Consider the following 24,109-nt stretch of genomic DNA (forward strand, 5'->3'; position numbering starts at 1 on the left):
CACCCACCGCGACCGCTTTGCCCGCTGCTTGTAGCGATGTGTTTATCGAGGCGTTTTTGAGCATTTTGATGATCTTTCTCTTCGTGTCGTGTCGTGATAAAATCGCTGCGTTTTTTGAAACGTTTTGATGCGGATGTATCTACTAGTGTGATGCTTTCAAATAAGAACATCAGCATTACAGCAGATGTGTAGTGTCACAGATTTAGCTAGTTATTCTGAATGTAATTTTGTTTTTCCAGGAGTGGCAGTAGTGGCACAGCTCATTATTCAAACGTAAAATGGCTATTATATCTTTTTATCAGGGCCGAATCGAAAAAAATGGTATAGGAGAAAAGTGTTTCTTTCGACCACAAGAATTTGCTGTTAAAATATTTGTACGAGTCAAAGACTCACCCTGTATAATTATTACTGAATCGGACCCGTACTCTCTTAGGTCCGGTTGCACAGTTCAAGTTTGAGCCTGGCCAGGCTGACCTGAGAACTGGAATTGACGTTGAAAGCTGCTCAATCTTGGACTGAAGAACCGGCCTTCAGTCTAAATACACCGATATTAGTTAAGTGTAATTGTGGTTTTAGGCCGAATTCCTAATGGTGAGTTCATGCAGTGATACTAAGAACCAATACCCAAGAAAGGGATCAATCTCATGTCCAGATGTCAAACACCTGCACGCCATCTGCCAATTAGATTTGTTCCTTTCTTAGGTATTAGCTCTTAGTAACACTGCATAAACTCACCATAAGAACCAAGACAGAAATGAACAATCCCGTTGACAGATGTCGTTCATGTGATCATCGTCTGCCGATTAGATTTGTTCTTATGTTAGGTCTCCCTTTTCTACATGCGGTACCTTCACCGGGCTGAAGTCAAGCCTTGTAGCCTGTTGTTGTAGCTTGTAGTTGGATAGACTCACAGCCTGAGACACGAAGACCAAAATGCCACCATTCAATAGGAAGGATTCTCTCTCACCATAAAAATGTTGGGTGTCACCAGGCTCAGCTGCTTCCTTTCAAGAGCCGGAAGATTTTTGATCTCAGGCTTAGAAGACGGTGTGTCAGTGAGAAGCCTGAACTTCCAGTGCTCCATTCAGAGGAAAATTTTCTATCTAGACATCCAATGAAGAAGTTAATGACAGATGGTTAACGATTCTGGGCCAGCAAAAGCATAGCAGACCCCCGCTTAGCGTTCTCGTTTCCCGGAAGGATACCAAACAACTAGGTCTTAATTCTTAGGAACTTTGCTTGAACCCTCCATAAGTGTCCCATCAAATAGTGACAGTAGATAGTGGGTCTTCAAAGTTCTTAGCCTGTACCACTACACATGATCCCAATATGGGGAAAACATGTGAATAGGAAGTTAATCTTCAACTTATGAACTTAATTATCAACTTGTTAAATATTATTTAAGGGCTTTTTTATCTTATTTAATACCACGCTGCCGAGACATTGTTGTACTGAAGGAAATGACAAACTTTTATAAAACGGGCATCAAGTTCTACATTTGCTACACCTCAACCTTTTTGTCGGCTCATAAAAGGAACATATAAAGCAGCTGCACAACAATGGGGGTGAACATTAGAAATACTCTCAGAGGAAATACTCCTGGACTTACAGAGGCAACAAAATTTAGTAGTGCTAGTAGATCCAGAAAGCTCCTAAAGCTGATAGGAGCTGAAATTCGAGTATCAGTTAGAGTGCGGACTGTATACGCTTAGTACAAATATTCTTTGTATCGTATGGAAAAATCAGCAGATGAAACATGCAGGCTGTCGATTGAAAAAATAATCTAGAATTGGCAGGCTTAGAACCATGTGGAAGGGGAAGCCACTCCTGGAACCCTTCCAAGGTAACCTAAAGACATTGTCACATCTGTCATAACCATTGACGATCTTCTTAAATATTATTATCAGGATTCAATAACTGGGTAGTAGAACAAAATATCCAAGTAGTCGCAGTTATGAAATACTAAGCCATGCTGTAATGCCCCAATTCAATACATAAATAATTGTATTAAAGGAAATAGATGAGAACTACATTCCAAGTACCGAATACCAATTTTCAGACTACCATAGCCTTCTCAATGCGAATATTTGAATGCTTCCTCAAACTTCCTTCGATTCCCTTCAATATGTCATAGGATGCTCTCCTGGTGAAATATATGGTGCAATATCTCAGTTTTCGATTTTCACATTCGTAACTGATCGTCCATCAAACGCATCATCCTCCACTTACAAGGCTACCAACCCAAACAAACGCTTGGGGTCATTACGTACATCTCTCGCGATCGCACAAGTATGGTCATCGTCAGCGGGACTTGCTTCGGGTCGGCAGCGGTAGCCCCCTAGATTGATAGGATTCCCACACGATAACCATCGAATAATGCCAAATACAGAAGGAAGACTGCGAGATGTTCGCGGAACCGCCGACGGTGGCGCCGCCCCGCGGCATATATGGCCAGGTCTGCGGGTCGGTTTTTAAGGATCGCGGGTTCGTGCCCGATCGGCGCGGCGAGGCCCATAACGATATGTATTTATGTGAATGCGGCTTAAGGGGGTCTCCTTTCGGAGCATAAGTAGGCTTGTTGGACGGAATTCTCACGACGAGGATGAGTCACACTCGCGACGTCTGACCGATTTTTTCGGACGTTGATCTGATGTTATTTCTTCTTTCCATTGGCATCTAGGGATTATTTATACCGAAATATATACACAAACAAACTTATATGGAATCGCACAGCATCAACTCGTCTCGGCATGCTAGGCTTTCGGTTTCTTTCTCAAAGAGGTGCAACTGTCTTCCAACAACTGCTTGAATAGGTTGTTTTGAAAAGCTTCATCACTTTTCCATGTTTTTCGTGTTCTCCCTTTATATGAATTTTCAGCAGGCAGCAGTATGCCTGGCTTAAATTTTCTATCAGAAGAAGTAACGGGTAGCAGATGTGTATCTGATTTATAAAATGTTTTGCTATTATACTTTCAGTAGATTATTTCCATAAATCCAAATCTGGTTCAGTAAAGATGAAGAAAATTCCTTTAGCAATATGCTGGATCAATTTTCCACTCGGATCTCGGATCAGAAATTCGCTGAGCACGTTGTGTTGCTCGTGAACAAATCGTTTCTCCCTCTGAGATCCCTATTTGAATCGGCGTATACTGAGTTTTAGTTTGAGTTAATTCCTCTGCGAGTCCCTAGTTATGTCTTTGTTGAATTATGAATTCATTATTCTATCCTTGTTTTACTTTAAAGCCCGTTTGCAACAGCCGAAAATTCTTTAAAGAATTTACTCGTGAATTCATACACCGCGAATTCTCTGGAGTTACATCGTGCTTTCGGTAGAATTCACTGTTCGGCATATAAAATAATTTCTGCCGTTTTCTTGTCAAAATTCTGTAGAGAATTCTCCAGAGTGGATGTTGTAGATTAGCGAGTCTTTGACTTGTACATTTGTTTTAGTAAAAGTCAAAAGGAACACTTTTTCTATTTACCATTATTTTCCACTTCAGCTTAGTTGAAAAGATTCCGGCTGTTGAAGATCAATAAAAATAATTGCAGTTGTATCTTACGAACGGTATTATCGAATCAAATTATTTATTCGGAATTACGGAATATAGTTCTTCACTGATGCGTGAAGCTTTTCTCAACACGGAAGTCCACCCACATCTTCCAATTTCTTCATTATGATAATTTTTTACCAGAAAAGTTCCAGAAATTAGACTCTTTAAAGTGAGTTGATCATTTTTGGAAATAATCGTGTTCCTCATAGTTTCTCGTATAATGCGCTGTTTTCGAGTAATTGGATATTAATAAAAAATTGTGGAATTTGAAAGATTAGGTTGTAGGTACTTTGAATGAATAGAATAAAATAGAATAGAATATATATTTAATTCAAGAATTATTGTACAACACAATAAAATTGAAATTAAATTAAATGCAATTCTGATTAAAAGATCCACAGAATCACATGACTCATCAAAGATGTGTTTTGTCATAGATTTGGCTTGATATTCTGAAGGGAACTTTTTGTCATTATACTATTCTGTGAATTAGAGGAAATATGGGACATATGCCATTGTCTTCGTCTGGGTTTCGATCTGGAAGGTATTGAATCGGATCTCGTTTCACACTGGCTGGCGCTCTAGTACTACTCGATAATACTCAGTAGCCTTCCAGTCTACCAGAATGCAATAAAAGTCTATGCAATCAATTCCAAACGCTTTTCCATCGTAGAAGAAGCTGTGTTGCTCTGACGAGGTCAGCATCTGCTTTTCTGCGATGGAATGTTCTTCCATTGGTGGTGATAACGTTTAAAAGTTTAGGGAAACTATCATATATGGTTGTATCTTTATCTTTTTACCTAGGTCAAATCGGAAAAAAAAATTCAAGGAAAGAAAGTGTCTTTTGACCTCAAAAATCGACTGTCAAAATATATACCTATGTCTAGGTGAAAGTCAAATACTTAAAGTGTATGTATAGTGTTCGTAAGATTAATAGGGTTTTCAGTACAATAAATTACTAAAACTTGATAGTTTGTTCAAATTGCAGAGGGCGGTTCTAGTTTTAGTGCTTACTCTTTCGAGTCCTTCATCTGCATACTAAGTTTAGGTATTTGCAGGCGATGTACACGAAGTCTCTATGGGACATAGGCTTATGTAGTACCAAGTTAAGCTCAGCCATGTTTCAGCGATTTTTCACATACAATGCTGTTGGTAGGTATATACAATGGCTGTATTCGGGATCGGCTTTCTGACAGTCCGAGAATTGTTCTAGGACTGCGTAAAACTGTTGCGCCCTAGTATTAAATCCTCTGCGCAGTTTTAGAACCATTCTCGGACTGTCCGAAAGCCGAACCCGAATACAGCTAATATCTTTCAGTACTTATAATTACGACAGTTATTCTCTGAATTATTCAAGAAAGCAAGAGTAAATATACTGTTTCATCTTTCATCAGGCATTTTGAAAAGTGATTTCTTCCGTTGAGTATCAGCATATTAGAATAACAGTATACAATGAACATAATTATGCTGACTATTATTCACGTGGATTGCTCAGGAAAATAGATCACTTTTTTCAATGCTTGCGATCAAATTAATTTAATTTTTCATTTCTTTTTAAGAATTTCTATGAAATAATTTATTATGACTGGTCAAGATTTTTCTCATTGAATTTTATAACGGTCCTACGTCAATGTTATAATAATCATATTTGTACTCTTCAACTGAGCGAGGACATTTTAGTAGAAGTATATTTGAAACTTTTTTTGAGCACCGCAATATTACATTTGAGAGATTTGTGAAAAATATTGCAAAGCTCAATCATGTGACAATTCCTTCATGACATGATGATATGTGAAATTAAAGAAAAACAAATGTTTTCTTTCAAGAAGGTAAACAAGGCCTTAAAGATAAGATAGAAAACTCCGTGTGGGAATTTAGCCGCGCCTGACAAACCGTAACACGACACATGTCGCAAAAAATTCCTCCTTCCCCCCTGTGAAATGAAATCTTTTTCTTACTCACCCCAGAGGCCACGTTGTATCTGCAGTTTTGTGCGTGACCGTTACACACGCACTGACCGCCGATATTGATGTCCCTGATGGAATAGAAAAGCCTCTTGTCCCTGGAGAGGTCTTCGACGAACCATTCCGGAAGCGGCTCCACATTTCCCCTCAGTCCCATCAGACGTAGTTGCACGTAACGCGCTCTAGTGAATTCCAGAAGTTCTGGGCTTGTTTCGTTCGCTCCTGGTCGTCCGTGGATGAGGGACGTGTGAATCTGGAATGTCTATGTGGATGAAGCTATTGGATCGTGGATTTAGAGGCGAATAAGTTTCGAATTGAAATAACTTTGACAACATAAGGAAAGAGAAGTGAGAAAGAATAGTGACAAATTGAGAATGGTTGAGTTCAGACAGTGTCTCAAGGCTCGTCCATAGTCATGCGAAAAATCGTATTTTTTTGCAATTCGCGAATAAGTGGCATATCATTATGTCAGCTGGTGAATACAATCTCTTCAATTTTGGCTCCACTGTCGACTTTTTGCCGAACCGACAGAGGGTCACTTAATTAATTGAATAATTTTCTGGGATCATAGATACACTGCGCAAAAAAATTAACACACATTATGGAAATCTCAAATTTATTCTACAACTGAAGGTATTCTCAGTGATAATTATTTTTATCAGAATCATGCATGCATAATCCTTTAATTAAACGGTTTTCTTCAATACAGATGTTTTTTCCCAGCAGGAATAAAAAAAGATGATATTATCAGATTTTGAATGTATTGGCTCCATTCTAAAATAAGTTGTTCTCGATCAATTCTAGTGATCAATAGTTTTTCTTTCGTTTGATTTTCTACACTAGATCGCTATGCAACGCGAAACACGCAATTTGACCCAAGAGGAATGTGCCCAAGCGGTAGTTTTGCGGGAAGAAGGGTGGACATACACAAGAATTGCAGGAAGGTTTGGAGTTTCCCATACAAGTGTGTCTCAATGTTGCAGCGATTCAGGGAGACAGTTATGAATGTCCGAAGACCAGGACAGGGTAGACCACGGGTAACAACTGCCATTCAAGAACGTTACTCTCAAGTGAGAGTTTCTTCGTTGAGACAACGGTTTGCAACCGCTCGCCTCCTTCAAATTCAGCTTGAGCAAACTCATGAGGTGCAAATTAGCACTCAGACAATAAGAAATCGCCTCAGAGAATATGATTTAAGGCCTCGTGTCGCGGCAAGAGGCCCAGCTCTTACCCCAGTCCATCGAAGGGCGCGTTTGGATTTTGCGAGAGAGCATATGCATTTGGGAAGAGGCCGATGGGGAAAGAGTTCTCTTCACAGATGAGTCTAGATTCTGCCTTTACCATTGTGTACAGACGTCCACATGAAAGATATGCTCAGTGCAAATTCCTGAATACTACTGGTTTCGGGGGAGGATCGATTATGGTATGGGGTGCAATATCTTTGACTGCTCGCACAGACCTAGTGGTCTTTGATAATGGAGCTATGAATGCTGACAAGTATATAAGGAACATTCTTGAAGAGCATGTAGTGCTTTTGAAAATTATTCATTTCTCTTCTTTCGCATAAGATTCGGTGAAATCCTGAATTTTTCTTCCATTTAATGTGTTTTGTTTCGTTCAAAACCTTCCCGAGAGAACATAAAAAATAAGTTATAAAGTCAATGTAGAGTAAACTTTAATTAAAATTGAGATTTTAAGAATGTGCGTTAATTTTTTTGCGCAGTGTAGTTGGGGAGCCCAAGGGAAAAATTCGGGACTCACTTGAGCGTGTCAGATTAATATGAAGGGAGATACCTTGAACCCTGTAGAGTACCTCTACTAAAAATTAGACCAGTAGATAGGGTGACTTGTCTAGGATAGCCTGTCAGAATAATAAAAAAAAAAACGATCATTGTGCATACTCGAGCGTGTCAGAGTAAGATATATGTGATTAGTTACATATGGAAAAGTATATATCCTCTTAATCTGACAATTTAAGCGTGACGAAAATGTATGGGAGAGCGTCAAACTTGCAAAAAAAAGTCACTTGTACAGGCTGGGCAAAATTCGTTGTCTACTGAGGGGATTTCGAGAACTGTAGCAGCTAGAAGAAAACGGATGACACATTCTCTACCTCTTTTTTCATGAGTAAACCAAATGTGAAAACAGAATCGACCTATCATTTTTAGATTTCGAGTTATTCCGAAAAGTTCTCATTACTTTTTTGTCTTTGAAGTTACAGATCTGAAACTTGAACCTTCTTTAGGCACTTTCATACGTAGAATCTACTGACAAAAGATTTTTTCCAATTCAAAAATAACAAACTCAATAAAAGTTTGCATTTAAAAAAATGAAAGTTCACCTAATGATTCGAAATGAAAAAATATTTTGAGCACATCAGTGGGTTCTAGTAAAACAGTGCCTGTAGAAGGTTCCAGTTTAAGGTTTGTATCTTCAAGAACAAAAAAGTTATGAGAACTTTACGAAATTGTCAAACACAAAGACGAAGTATCGTAGGAGCCTGTGGTTTTCACCATTCTTTGTTTCTCCGAAAATGAGCTCGGAAATGTATCATCCGTTTTCTTCTAGCTGCTATAGTTCTCGAGATCCTCTCAGTAGACAACGAATTTTGCCCACCCTGTACAGTCTCGAGTGAGGCGGCTTTTTTCATCATTTGAAAGTAATGATTGAAGAATAACAGAAAAAATAAAATCTGACAGTTTCAGCAGGACAAACAATAAAAATTGGCAGTAAAGATCACAAAAATCAGTTTTTCTGAATTATCTCCTCTCCTAGGCTTCAAATCGTTTCCGCATTCATTATAAAAGTTATACAGCATAACTGTTTCTACAAATTTTGTCGGAAGCGATTTTTTCTACGTTTGAACGTTTTTCAGATTTATGGCGATAAATGTAGGTACATTAGACTGGGTTTCTACGATGAACTTGGCCTTTCGTATGTGTGGCTAAGCTCCTCGCCCTTATCACCCTCTAACTCGAAAACGGTTAAGAGTATCTAAAATTACTTCTCTTGAAAAGAAGCTTCCTTTGGGTCCAATTAACATATCCCCTAAAAATCTGACACGCTCGAAAAAATAAGTTAGCAATCTGAACAAATTTCTGCAGGTATGCCCTTGCCCAGATGCAGCCATATAAGTGCGACTGACTACAGCAATCGCGCATGTGAATTTGCATGGGTTTACTACACCCTACTAAAGAGTTGAAGTGCGCATAGTATGTTGCCTGCGCCCACAGACACTCAAACAGTTGACTTTTCGTGGCCTGCTTCTGTCGTGAGTGGTGAGACCAATCATACGTAGCCTTTTTCGTAACGTGGTCGTGTACCTCAAAAACAGAGGTGCCTTGCCTCACGTTGTAGTTTTTCCAGTTACTGTTGATCACGCACTGAACCAACTAATCACTAATCTATTATTAGCGTCAATATTTTCCGCATCAGAACCGGATCCGTCAAGCCGGGGTACCTATGTCGAATATCCGGATAAATCCGGACTGCAAACACTAATTTCCGAGCGTGCTTTTCCGGCATGTGCAATTATCGTCGACTAGCAGTTCGCAAATTGAACAAATCGGACACTGGCTGATGGACAGATGAATAAATACGAACAAATAGGGTTTTTGTAATGGATAATTGCAAGCTGACCGACGGCGATTCGGCGTCGGCATCGGTGTGATTCGTGGGACGCGTTCGGCGCTAAATGCATTTCTCCACAGTTTGTGGAAAAAATCGACAGAATGGAAAATGCGTTGCGGTATTAGTTCACCAATTGTGGCGCCAAAATCGGATCACGATGAAGCTTTGTCGAGTCCGGATTGCAAGGGACAAGAGTTGCCAAGGGGAAACAAAGTAGGGAACCAGTGGCGCACCCAGAATCATATTATGGGCTGGCACACACAGCTGCATGCTTGATGGAAGTAGATCCGGAGGCGTTTTTGAAGGTTTTACCATGGCGAAATCAGTTAGTTTGGGGGCACGTGCGGAAAATGTGGAAATCGAATTAAAGTTAGGTTAGGTAATAGCCCATTCAGTAAGATTTTGAGTTTCGGAATTCAGGTTGGTTTTGAGAATGAACATTGACCCATAGACGGTAGACTAATTACAGATTAATAAAAGGAGAGATACCTTGGACCCTGTAGAGTACCTCTACCAAAAATTAGACCTGTATATAGGGGGAATTGTCTAGGACAGCCTGTCAGAATAGTCAGAAAAAAACATCATTGTACATATGTACTCGAGCATTTCAGATTAAGATATACATATGTGGTTAATTACATGTTGAAAAGTATATATTCTCTTAATCTGACAATTTAAGCGTGACGAAAATGTGTGGGAGGGCGCCAAAGTTGCAAAAAAAACGTCACGTGTACATTCTCAATCGCGTTGTCGTTTTTATTTTATTTTGAAGCTAATGATTCAAGAATAATGGAAAAAATATAATCTGACAGTTTCAGCAATCCAAAACAATAAAAACTGGCCATAAAGGTCACAAAAATCAGTCTTTTTGAATTCTCTCCTCCCCTGGGCTTCAAATCTTTTCCGCATTCATTATAAAAGTTTTAGAGCATAACATTTTCTACAAATTTTGTCTCAAGCAATTGTTTCTACTCTCATACGTTTTGGAGATATATGGTGATTAATGTACATTAGACTGGGTTTCTACATCGACCTTGGCCTTTCGTATGTGTGGCTAAGGGTTCTGTGTTGGGACCACTTCTGTTTTTGCTTTTTATAAATGACTTGCCCGAGTACTTAGCCTGCTTATTGCTAACTATATTTGCCGATGATACTTCCGTGGTTCTTTCTGCCAACAGTTTCGAAGAACTTCTGAGGCTATGTGAACGTGTTGTTCGTGAATTTGTGAACTGGTGTCGCTCAAACCGCCTAATGGTTAATGTAGAAAAAACGGTATGCATTAACTTTTGTTTGAAGAATAATGAATTAACAACCTTTAGAATAAATTGCGGGGATAACTCAATATTGACATCTGAGACAACTAAGTTTCTTGGTCTCTATGTAGATAAAAATTTGAGGTGGACGGCCCACATCGACGTACTATGTAAGAAACTGAACAGCTCTTTCTTTGCGATCAACAGAATCAAAAATGTTTTGCCTTTGGACTGTCTTTTGAATGTATATTATAGCCTTGTATATAGCCACTTATCTTATAACATCTTGCTATGGGGAAGTTGCTCTGATATTTCCAGAGTGTTCATAGCACAAAAGCGTATTATTCGTTCCATATTCCACCTCCATCCACTGAACTCTTGTAGGCCAGTTTTTGTTGAGAACAAAATTTTGACGTTGCCCTGTATATATATTTTTAAATGTTTGCTCTATGCTAAAGGAAATGAAAATAAATGGTTAAAATTGTCAGATCATCATAAGTATGAGACGAGGAACTCTAAGACGTTTTCATTTCCGAAGCATAGAACACACAGATTTGAATGCAGTCCTTCATATACAAGCATGAAATTGTACAATCATCTACCAGCCTCTGTGAAAAAGTTAAATTCTAAACTGTTCAAGAATGTAATTAAGAACCTTCTTGTAAAAAAAGGTTTTTACTCTGTAGATGAATATTTGTACGACTCCTTAGTTTCTTAAGTTTTTAGCCTGACATGTCCTATACACTGTGTATCTAGTGTCTTAATGGATCAAATAAATTTATTATTATTATTATTATTATAAGCTTCTTGTCCTTATCGCCCTCTAACTCGAAAACGGTTAACAGTAGGCAAAATTGCTTCAGACGGAAGTTTTATAGAATTTTATCATCTACTACTTTCATAATGAATACAAAAACGATTAGAGGTACAGGCAAGGAGATATTCGAAAAAAAAAACATTTTCATCATCTTCAGAGTGTCAGATTAAGAAATGTTACCCTGATTAATGGATCAACACGTCTACAACATCAAGAATAATCTGTGAAAATCTGACATGCTCGAGTATGCACAAGTAACGATTTTTTTTTACATTTTCAGAGGACCGCTGTGACCTTGCGTCACGTCCAAATTGTCATTCCCTTGAAAAGTAGCTTCCTTTGGTTCCAATTAACATATCCTCCAAAAATCTGATAGGTTCGAGGATTTTTTTTTACGATTTTCAACTCTTTCGCACTGCCAGCCCTACCGCGCAAACTGTCAGATAAGAGTGAATTCATTATCAGAGACACGTACTATGTAGGGCATATACATTACCTTAATCTGACACGCTCGAGTATGTACACCTGACAATTTTTTTTACATCTTTGAGAACCTGCAGACGCTTTCACCACCGCTGAAAGTGCATACTTCATAGAACCTTTTTTCCTTTCTACCATCTAATCTTCAAAATCCACTTGGTTTCCACGACGATCGAGAAAATCCCGATTTAGCATCGTCGGCTCCCCAACTATAACTCGGACTGGCAAAAATCTACACTTTCAGTATACCAACGGGAGAAAGTGCCGACATCGATGGTGAGTAGCGATAGACCGGTTTCGCTCTTGTTTGAGCTCGTCAGTATCAAAGATTATAGAGTTAGGAAGATAGGAAACCAAGCGTATACACTTGCGGTAGCGCCACCTGGTGGTTCAATTGTTGTACTAAGAGGCCAAGAATGGTTAAAATATTTATTCGACGGCCATTTGGAGAAACATAATTTGACTTTTGTAAGATTTGAAGAAACATGGCCGTTTTGTTTTGATTCTCTTTCCGCTCGTCGTTTATTTAGTTCATTTTAGTCGTTTATTATTAGAGTTTTTTGTGTATTTCCTTAGTGAAAACTTCAAAATCAAAGAAAAATATCTTTGCTCAAAATGTCTTATGGAAACTATTGTATGGTGAGGAACTGTGGAAACTGTAGTACAAAAGATTCTCCGAAAATAAGTTTTTCGAATTTACCATAAATATCTGAACGTAAGTATTGAAACTCGTACAATGTGACTCTGATATTGATTGATTTTTATTTTCAGTACTCTGAAGTGAATAGGATTTTCAGTATGTCCAGACATTGACTTGGTGAACTGCAGTAAAAAAGTTTCTCCTGGAATACATAGAGTCATTATAGATTCTTTGAGGTTGCATCTCCTAAATACTGAGCAGAAAAAAGAAATTTGTTCTCTGATGTACGATGAAATTAGTCTATGTGAAGAGTTGCACTTTGGCGATCACCACGTTGTCTATGAGTAAGTGGTGAGACAAGCTGAGGATGGTATAAAAGAGTAAGTCCAAAACTTCAAGTGAAAACGACAGAGCAATACAAAGTACTAGAGAATCCAACTGGTCGAATTCGGAAATAATTGTTAACTTTAAATCTGATTTTCTCAAAACCAAATAAAATGCACTTGTACTCCAAGGCTCTTACACTACAATTTTATACATTAGAATAGATACACATATTTCAATTTATCACTGAATTTTATCATTTATAGCTGGATATATGTATTATTATGTTGATATACAATTCATGTTATTAGTGAAGTTATTTGCATTTCGGAGTTGACTTGTTATTCTTACATATCTTTACCGACATACAGGTTACACCTATGTAAATTTGTTTTTAATTGTGGTTCTGAAAATTCTGTAACTAATATGTAAAAGAATTCTTGAGATATGTTGTATCGAATATTTGTTCATATTAATTTCTAATAAAAATTTTACAAATTCAACTCATTCTATTGTAAAAAAATGTATTGTGTAGAAATTACACCTTTGATATATAACATTCCATCATGTTCTGTTGTGTCTTATATTCAGAGCTCAATTATGTGTGTACAGGATGTTTTCAAAGGTGAATTATTTTCACCAATTGTACCTTCCGTTAAAAAAAAGCCTGACCTTTGAATACACCATGTACAATCTTCAATTTTGTCAAATTTTTCTATATATTTCAAATAAAAAGTATAGCAAATCTAACACAGTATTTCATTGATATTAATTGATTCACAACAATGTTTAGATGAAAAAAACATCTTGATCACAAAACAAAGGCCTATTTTTGTTTTGTCGCTCAGGATGTTTTTTCTGGTTTCGACCAAGTCTACTCGAATTCAATCAAAGGAATAGAACTCGAATTTCGCGCCCTTTTATTGAGGAACAGAATTCGAATTTCGCGCCCTTCAATTATGAAATAGAAAACTGTTATTCAACAGTTTGAGAGCACGATTTCAGCGCCACCTGATTGTCAATTGTGTGCAACACAGGCCAAAACGTATACGCTTTTTAGTACTAGCGATATGAGGCTGTTTCCTATCTTCCTAACTCTATAATCTTTGGTCAGTATCACATAACCCAACCAAACGATGCCGACTAAATACTGAATGAAGCAGAGGACCTTTTGTTGAGAGCCAGCAGCGGCATTGAAGTAATAAATAAATCGATGCGACACCTGGAGTTCAACGACCTAAGCTTTCTCCTGCATGGCTACTCAAAAATAGATTTCTGGGTACATTTATCTTCCTTCGCATTATATTATATTTTATAATGGTTTGCTACTGAAAACCATGTCAAAAACCCCTTAATTTTGCATTCCTTTAGAAAGACCCTTAGAATCATCATCAAGTGAAAGTTTAACCCAACAACTCACCTCCCCATTCTCCATCGGCGTCAATTTCGAATAAAACGATGTACAGATCACTTCGGAGTCTGTGAAATATTTCGGTTTCCCTTTCCTCGGTGTCATGCCAAATCTCTCTACACATTCCTTGTCGTTCCTAGCAAAATATTGCCAGGGTTCGAATACATCGCCATCGATGGAACGCTCCAAGATCCATGTACCTGGCCTAGGTGAATTAGCAGCCTTGATGATGACATACATTATTTGATAGACCTGAAAACAAACATTTATCACTCATCTTAAACTTCAGTATATTCGGTCAGTGATGATATGGGTAATCAGTTAAAAATCACGAAGAGAAAACGGCTGAGTAGTCTTTACGATTCTTTATGTTGGGAACACTGCCTCCGCCAGATCAATGACTCCGCATGTGTGAACAAACATCTCATTCTGTGTTCTAGACCTACCCACTCGATCTTATCCGCGATTCGCCACCGAAGCTTGTTATTTACTATCGGTCAAAGCATGATTTTACATAATTCTATGGGGGGAAACGGCTAGTAGCTCTTTTATTGCAGAGTCAGGCCTCAAATTGATTTATACCCGCCATTATCTGTGTCTAATTCGAGAGGCGGGAGCCTTATCTGTGATCGAACATCGAGCTGCTTGTCTGTAGTGTCGTCCGTTGTGTCGAATGTACTCGATAAGAGAGCCTCTTGAGTCCAGATTTGGAATCTATGCCACGGCGCGATTTTTTTCGATGGTCATCGATTGGTATCGGATTAGTCAATGGTTTTTTACCTCAACGAAGGAAAGGAGGTGAGTGAAGGGCGGCACAAATTACACTCCTCCGTTAAATTGCATTAGACACCTTTACGGTTGGCATCAATGATAGTCACGTCCTCTACAGATACAGCATCTTGAACGCCATTTGGGCGTGCTAATAAATATTTTGACGGGATAAAATTATCTTGATGCATGAGAATATGCAGTTCATCGCCAATCATTTACCTCATTGAAAATTACTTTGTGTAGGTACAACTTCCTCACTTTCAATTTTCAAAAACTTAAAATATTTGTAACGATAGCATTCAAGCATTTATCATTTAGTTATCGCCTAAAGGCAAACATAAGTGATCAGAGTTAATTCAGATGCATACCACGCGCCTACATAAATATCAACATCAGCGAATATTATGATCTGAATCGAACTAGCGACACATCATCGTTCAAAAGATCATTCCTTTGAAGAAGAATAGATGCCGAACATGGTAACGGCCTTGAAAGTTGTGATGTCCTGATGTGATCAAATGAGTACGACACCGATTATGGGGACAGTTTCAACTTTGTCAGCCAACTATCATTTTTGCCCATATAGGGCGTTGAACTTCAACTTGAACCATAATTGAAATGAAAAGTTAAAGTGAACATTTTTATTATGTAAAATTTTGTGACGTAGAATGTCTTAACTAGGTTGAAGTAATTTTTGTACATTCCATAACAGACAACTGATCAAGAAGATATAGTATTCCATTTCTACATACGTCGGAACTTGAATCAAGCCAAAGTGAAAAATGAAAGTGATTGAACAACCCAATCTTCAGGCTTCAAAAATATTCAGTCAATTACACACCTCCATAAAATGTGTGATTTCTATTTGTTAATCATCTGATCAACTGAAAATTTATTTGGAGTCTAACTAAAAATGCTTAAATAATAGAAGATTTCATTGTATTCATTGGAATCTTTCCCAATCCTTTGCTTTTTTACGATTTTGTTTTGCATTCCACCTTAGATATATCTACGGATTTAACATCACTAAATATCAAAATTATACGTAAAACTGTTCGGTATTTCTTCTCAGACACTCTTCACGTCAGTTATAATTCCAGTAATGCTAAATGCTACCTAGTCATAGAGATGTTGGAAACATTCAAACACACCTGTAGACCGGTTTCGGGATCATTGTCCACTCATCATTACAGTGTAGTGTTAAATATTCCAATCGGAGGATGGGGCTTTGAGCGAAACCGGAGGGGCATTTCGAGAAATATTTTTCATTTCCCATCATCATGTCCCACAAAGATTGAACCAACCTCACTTACTCTCCAGACTTCTACACACCATTGCTTCCAGATTTAACTACTACCTGACTATCTGCAGTCAACGAAAGTACAAGAACTCCTCAAGCGAATGCAGGCGAGTCAGGAAATCACTTTCGGTCAGGAAATAATGTGGAAATTATAATTTCATTGACTTATAGGTTTTTCTTCTTGGATACCAGTTTAAAGTACCTACTGCTTAGGTTAGAGGATCATATATTTTAATTTTTTATCCATATTAATATTTTTCCTTCATTGAATCAAAAACAATACGTGTGTGCAGAAATATTTGATTTTTCTGGGAGCTATTTTAATAAATATTTATGATGTGGCTTGTGAAAATGAATAAAAACGAAAATTGATGAATAACATTACGTGTTTTTCTTTACATGAGAAAAGTGACGTTTAAATAACTATCACTGATGTGAAAGACTTGTTTTTTATTAAAGCAATAAAACAAAACGTGTTTTCCATGGGAATTTCACGTGCAAAATAAAAAAGTTTTGGTTAATGTTTTTCCTCATTGCTTCAAGAGAACAACACTTTTATTCACGAGTGGTCTTATTATTTATTTTCACAAGCTAGCGTAACATGTAACCAAAAATGTTTCTCATTTGTCGAGGAAAGTTAACTATCGTTATTTTGACAGATGTCATTTTAAAGCCAGTGTAAGAGCAGCATTCAATGTAGTTCGATGTTCGACCAAAATATATATGTAATTTATGGATACTATTATTTTAAATAACCAAGTCATAAGAAGTGATAGGCAATTTGAGACCCCGGTATTTTGGGTAATGACCACAAGCCATTTCTACGGTTACTTATTCACTGAATTTTCAGTTGATACTCTTGAATTCAGAAAGGGGACTTAGGAATGCTGAGCACGTTCAAGATGCACTGAGAGTCATCTTAGAATAATAGTGCAAAGCTCATATTCCTGGCCTCTAACCTTTTGAATTCCCGTTCACTCGTATGAAAAAGAAACTCTTCCTCCACCAGGGTTGTAATCAGGATATTTTGAGGTTCAAGTGAACCTCACTGAAAATAAATCATGCTCGTTTCGGAAGTCTCCACAGCTTGAAGGTGTGGCGATATATTCGCGACTAATTTTCGCAAACACGCCATCCCGTAAGTTTGAATGGGCATAAATAAATGATGTGAAAGAGAGTACTAATTATATTTTGACAAATTAAACGTACGAATCGTACGTAAAATCGCTATTTTCGCCAACCTAAATTATTCTGCGGTAATAAAAATGTCATACGGTACAAATTTGCGGACAGATGAAACCGCAGATACTGCGTTTATGAATACATATCTGGCCACAAATAAGGAAACGTTCGATGTGAATACAACCTCCACAATTGTTTTGTGCAGGTTCAAAAAGATCATTGAATCAAGTTCCACGCGATGTGGAATTATATGGCTGATTCACATTGAATGTAATTCGTACGCAGTTTTAACGCAAAACCTAAAGTTAAGTTCCCCTCTTATGAAGGGTTTTGAACATAACGGAACTATTTTTTGAGGTAAAAATTTGAAAATATAATATGAGAACTCATCAGATTAATGCTTGACTCATGGAATTCGAAATGTAGGTAAATTCAGTTATAGGAATAGAAAGTCCTAGGGTATGCATTTTGAATATTTTTTGTATTACCAATTCTACCGAATAGTGCCATTTTCAATAGAGAATGGGAGAAATCCTCAAAATGGCTTATCACAGATGAAATGGTGAGATGGAGATGAAATCTCCATGTATCAATATACCAATATAAATATCTCTTGTCTACGAGAAGGAGTAAAAGGGCCACATCGGATATTTTATGAAAAAATTTCCTTCTCATATGTACTCGTGAGGCTATTACAAGAGGTGAGAGATTACAACGGTGAGAAAACCTTATATAGGCTGCTCTGTGACGAATTGGTTCATTTCCAAATATACTGAAATATTCATGAGAGGATTCAGATTTCACAAAATAACACGTTGTTCTTTAATAAATATTGATCTGGATGTATTTTATTGAAGAAAATTGTCATTAAGTACATGTTTTTGAATAATTATGAAATTATGGTCGTAGACAGGTAGAGGTCAGGTTGGGCACAACCTCCCCCCACCCCAGTACTGAAATAGTAACCATAAAATAACATCGGGCTCCCAGGTCCCCCAAAAAAAAACGGTTACGCCAATGTAAGGATTTTATGTATACAGAAGGTTCTTGGATATCTTCTGCGTTTTTCTCATAAGGAATGCGAAACTACAGAGTGAGAACCAAATGAAGCTTGTTGGAAATCACCTCTTCATTGAAAAAAACAGAATCCAAGAACCTTGTGTACATAATTTTCCTTATCGATTTTCATTATGTACCTACATATGGAAAACTAGTTTTTATAAGAGATTCTGTATATCGAGAAAGCTGAAGCGTCATGGAACATCCTGTATAATATTTTCATCATACATACATACATTACATATGATTTTGTGCAAAGAGACTTAAATAATATCATAGATCATCCTGTATATATAACAATCACATTCATCATAAATGTACGAACATACAATATTAATGAATTACAGTATTCACTAAAACATAAACACATTGTATTAAGAAAGCAAAACCTCCCATCAGTCCCTTTGTATATATCTATGGAGAAATAATCTTTGTCGTCGTAGAACACCCTGTGCATCTAGCCTGTATCCGTTTCGAAGTAAATAAAATTCCGACTTTGAACTCGAAATTTAACTAAATTTCGACTTCGAAGTCGGAATTTAAGGATAAATATTTTTAAAATATTATGTGGTCATTCTACGCCTTCGTACTTATCGAATATTATCTGTTATACCGATATTCTTGAACCATTTGTATAGATTTTATATAAGGGATGATGTGTTGTAAATTCTCCCAGAAGTGTGAGCATAATCAATTCCAGGGACATGACAACAAATTCTGCCCAATAAAACAGTTTATGGTCGTTTCTCTTGGCTCGCAAACTCCCCGTGATAGCGCAGGTAAACATGCATTGCGTGGCTACCCAAATTTGCATTTTTATGATCAAAACTTGAGCGCTTAGTCGACTTGTTGATTACAATTCGCAATTATGTGTTCCTTTTCAAGTTCGGACATCAACTGGCGTTAATCGAGTCCATTAGTATGTGATTTGTGTTGTGATGAAATTATTTTCATGCCAGAATTTTCCGATATGTTCGATAAACAAAATGCCCTTCTTCCTAACATGACGAGTTAACATCTTTATTTCTGACGATCATTGATTGTTGATTTATTTCAACATATGCCAGGAGATGCACCCAATTTTGAATGGGTCGTAACATATGTTGGAGTAGACACGAAAAAGCTATCTTTGATTTGATTAGGATGGATAGCACAATGAATATAATATGTTTAGGATCATTTGAAAAACTTGGTGTATCGTAGAAATCAGGTGAACAATGTAGAAAAATCGATATTGAAAGTGCTTGTGAAGTTGTTCGTTATTGCTACTGCATTTTTACTCCGAGCAAGGCTGTATGGTTATCAGAATAACAGTGAATAATCTGGAATGTTAATGGAAAGCTTTTGAACGAATTCTCCTATGAACAGGATCGCACCACATTATTCTAGGTTCAAAGGTAAGGTATTCATTCTCCATCTCAGCAAATATCATAAATTCGATATAACTCTTGGTACTTCGGAGCTGAAACTTTTACTGTGGAGATACTATGAAAATTTCATGAGTCTGAATATTTTATCCACTGCCCGCTTGTAGTTGTTCTCCTGAGTGAAAAGAATCATATATTCCATGATTTTAGCTGTGGTAGTTCCGGGAAAAATGAATGAAATCTAGCCTTAATTTTGTAACAAATGCTCTGCGAGCAACATTTTTGGGAAAAGATTCGTGATTTAGGGTTTGAATTACTAGAACACCCCCCTTATTCACCAGATTTGGATCCATACTACTATCATATCTTTCCTCAAATGAAAAAAACTTTAAAAAAGTTTGAAAGGTCGTAAAATTTTCTTCAAACGAGGAGGTAATAAAAGCTTGGGAGGTCTGGTATGCAGTGCAAGAAGAAACATTTTTTTTTTTTGAAAGATCTAGACACCTTGCAGGTTCGCTGTAATAAATGTATCCAATTAAGAGGAGAATTTTTGAGTAATAAAATATTTTCACATAAAAAATCTGTTCGGTTCAATAGTAGGCTAAAAATTTTTCAATATATCTTCGTAATTCACAAAAATATTCGTTTTTGAATTAAATTTAACATCTCATGCTGAAATTCTCCTTTCGTATATGAAGATTGAAATGCAAATTCAAACGATAATCACCTCGAAATTGTTAGTCATCAAACTACTAAAAACATGATATGTATAATATAAATAGATATGTGATTCAATTAGAAGAAATTTAACGAAGAGGGTAAAACAACTCATCTTTCTCAACACTTTTTCAGCCATAAAATCCAACAATGATAATGTTTCAGTGTACCCACGATTCGTCATTCGGCGGTCTCCTCTAATTTCTGAAACAATGAAAATCGATTTAAAAATAAGAGCCGGCTCTCATGAGGGCCATTCTCGTACGCGAGACTAATTTTATAGACAGTAATTGCCGCCTCCATACGATATTATATAGTAGAGTTAAACCATTCACCTGCCTACGTTTATTTCTTCTGCTAGAGCAAAACATTTTGATATAAAATTAATATTTCAAAAATAATATTATATATAATTTAGAAGTACTATTTCATTCAGCAAAGGTAATACAGGATCACCTTCACCCCCATGAAGAGGCAATTATAATACCGAAACACGTATACTAGTACAAATTTTCATAGTGAAACCCGGGTGATTGATTTTTTCAGTTTAATCATGAATTTTCACCAAGTATCGGTTATATCAATTCAATATTCAAAAATCATTCCGTTGCAAGAAAAATATAGAACAAAAATTCTTCCTGGCCTATTCTTATGCTAAGGTACCCTGTCCTTTTTCAAATTGTCAAAAGAGATATACGAGGTCATACAGAACGAAAGGAAAATCGAGAAACTGAAGATATTACAAGTAATCATATAATCATTGAGCCTTATACCTATACAAATGTTGTTAGTTTGCGAGATAAACAGTGGAAAAGTTTTTTTAGTCAAAAAAATAAGGAAGGCTTACCAAAGTGATAATCAAAGTAGGCGAATACCATTATTTGACAGAGGCCTACTAGTTATATATAGGATCCACAAAGGCCAAGATAGTATACTTACTAACTTAGTATCTCAAGATGCCCAGACTGCAATTTGCTAATTGATGCAGTAATAATACTTTGGTGGCAAATATCTCGGAAACGGTTCAAAATTGAGGTTTTGAGCAAAAATTATATTTTTCGTCGACCTGAACAAAATATTACTTTTTACGTACAAATTATCGAACGGAAAGTAGATTGGTTTCCGCCCGCAGACTTATACTTTTCGTATCTAAAGCCCGTTTGCAACACCCGAGAATTCTCTGGAGAATTCTCTACAAAATTCTCGCAAGAAAACGGCAGAGATTATTTAGTACGCAACTCAACAGAGAATTCTACCGAAAGTGCGTATGCAACGGTCCATAATTCACGGCGCATGAAATCTCGAGTAAATTTTCTATAGTCTATCCAAATCCGAGAGGCCAGCGTAAACAAACTGACCAGCGCGTGATCTTATTTAAGGTACTCCTCTTATTGGTCAAAGCTTCAGGAACGCCATGTTTGCAGGTGGGAGTAATGCAGTACCGCATTACGTTTGATTCATTGATTGTATGCGAATTGTTGTGCAGAACTGCAGAGATCATTCATTGCTTTTTCTTTCGTAAATTGGTTTATAGTTGTAGCAAGTTATTCAAGTTACAAGCATTTAAGATAATGTCAAGTACTGATACTGCTGAGGAATCGCGTGTTGACTTAAGTCCTCCAAAAAAGAGACGTCTGAAACGACACTTCAGTGCCGAGATAAAAGATATGATTTTGAATACTTATAAAATTGAGATTATTCAAAATGCAGGAATGTGTTTAAAGGACGTAGAACTCCGAGTTGCTGAGAGACTTGGCATTGGAGCTCGAAGTGTTAGGAGAATTATTTCCGAATACATAAATTCCGGTGTTCTATCACAGCCGGCAACAAATCAAAATCGGACCACCAAATGGGAGTCCTTATCAGATTTCGATAAAAATGTAATACGGCGAAAAGTTCACGAGTTTTTCTTCAGAAATGAACACCCGACTATAGAGAAAGTATTAAAAATAGTTAATGAAGACTCGAACTTGCCAAATTTTAAGAAGAGTACCTTCTCTATAATATTGAAAAAACTTAATTTCAAATATGGACGTCGCCAACGCAACAGTTTTTTAATGAACCGTGACGACATTAAATGTTGGAGAAGAAACTATCTCACGAAAATTAGGACCTTCCGTGATGATAACAGGAAGATTTACTGCTTGGATGAAACTTGGGTAAATACCGGTCATACTAAATCCAAAGTGTGGACCGATGAAACAGTTACATCTTCTCGGCAAGCGTTACTTGCTGGATTATCTACTGGATTAAAAATCCGTCTGGGAAGGTCTTGAATTTTGAGTTTAACCCTTTGGTTTCATAAAGCTTGATCAGAGAATCAACGATCGAGTGACGGATGAACGTCAATTAGTTTTCAGTCGATAAGTTGGTCATAAGCATTCGGAATATCATTCTTTCACCAAATAATTATCTATACACGCCCATTTGATGATTCTCAACTGCTACTCCTCCAATATATTCGGGAATATGAAAGTTTCAATGATTTCCTTCGGGAAATCGAATGCCAAATCGTTGATCGAGCAATCAAAGTTTTCTGAAACTTGATGTAAGTACCTTTTTGGTGGAAAACAATTTCAACATTCTTTTTCAAATGAAGTGAATATATTTTTCCAGGCAAAGGGCAAAGAATTATAGTGTGTCATATTGGCAGTGACACTGGTTTTTTAACTGGAGGACTCTGGACTTTCCAATCCAAAAAAACTGGTGACTACCATGAAGAAATGGATGGTCAGTCCTTCGAAAAGTGGTCGAGGGTATAGTTCCTAAATTGGAGGAAAATTCTATAGTAGTTTTAGATAATGCTCCTTACCATTCAAGGAAAATGGAAAAAATTCCTAATTCACAATTCAGAAAGAGTGATATCCAACAATGGTTGAGGGAGAAAAATATTGATTTCACCCCTGACCTCATAAAAGCGCAATAGTTGCAGATAGTCAGGCAGAACAAAGAAAACTTTGAAAAATACATTGTGGATGAAACCGCAAAGGCCCAAAATATTACTGTACTTAGATTACCGCCCTACCACTGCGAACTGAACCCTATTGAATTGATTTGGGCCGATGTCAAGAATTTTGTGGCAGATAAAAACACCACATTTAAAATGGCTGACGTCCAAAATCTTTTTCAAGAGGCTCTCTCACGGGTTACTTCCGAAAGATGGAGAAAGTGCGTGAAACATGTCAAACAAAAAGTTGAGGTAGACATGTGGAAACTGGATAATATTATGGATGATATAACACCAGTCATCGTCAACTTAGAGGAAAGTTCTGCATCTTCTGACGACACTACGGGGTAGTCACTTTTAAAAAAAAAATATTGTTACACATTTATATACATAGTATTTATTAAAGTGGGAACTTTAGATTAATTGTTCATTACTCAGACTCGTAGATAAGCATACACATTTTTCACTGGAACTGGAACACTCACAAAGTTTTAAAATATAACGCTCTCGGAATTCAATTTATTAGTACACCTCTGCGTTATCACGTTCTTGACGCGTGATCACTTCATGCTGCAATGTTTACCGTTGGCCTCTTGGATTTGGATATACTATAGAGAATTCTCGGCTGTTGCAAACGCCCAGGGCGATTGAATAAATTTTGTGAATACAGAATTTGATAAAAACATAAGTGCCTGT

The 24,109-nt window shown here is 37.0% G+C and overlaps 1 protein-coding gene across 1 annotated transcript in view; it reads right to left on the reverse strand.

Annotated features, from left to right (window-relative positions):
* LOC123310875 (laminin subunit alpha-1) overlaps positions 1 to 24,109 on the reverse strand; it is a 301,873-nt gene that overhangs the window by 135,515 nt on the left and 142,249 nt on the right. The window contains exons 3-4 of the mRNA XM_044894560.1: positions 14,080 to 14,322; positions 5,514 to 5,768 (exon numbers count right to left, since the gene is read on the reverse strand). Of these exons, the coding sequence (XP_044750495.1) occupies positions 5,514 to 5,768; positions 14,080 to 14,322 (498 nt within the window). The remainder of the gene's footprint in view (positions 1 to 5,513; positions 5,769 to 14,079; positions 14,323 to 24,109) is intronic.

This window comes from Coccinella septempunctata, chromosome 4 (assembly GCF_907165205.1).
Source record: "Coccinella septempunctata chromosome 4, icCocSept1.1, whole genome shotgun sequence".
Taxonomy (NCBI): domain Eukaryota; kingdom Metazoa; phylum Arthropoda; class Insecta; order Coleoptera; family Coccinellidae; genus Coccinella; species Coccinella septempunctata.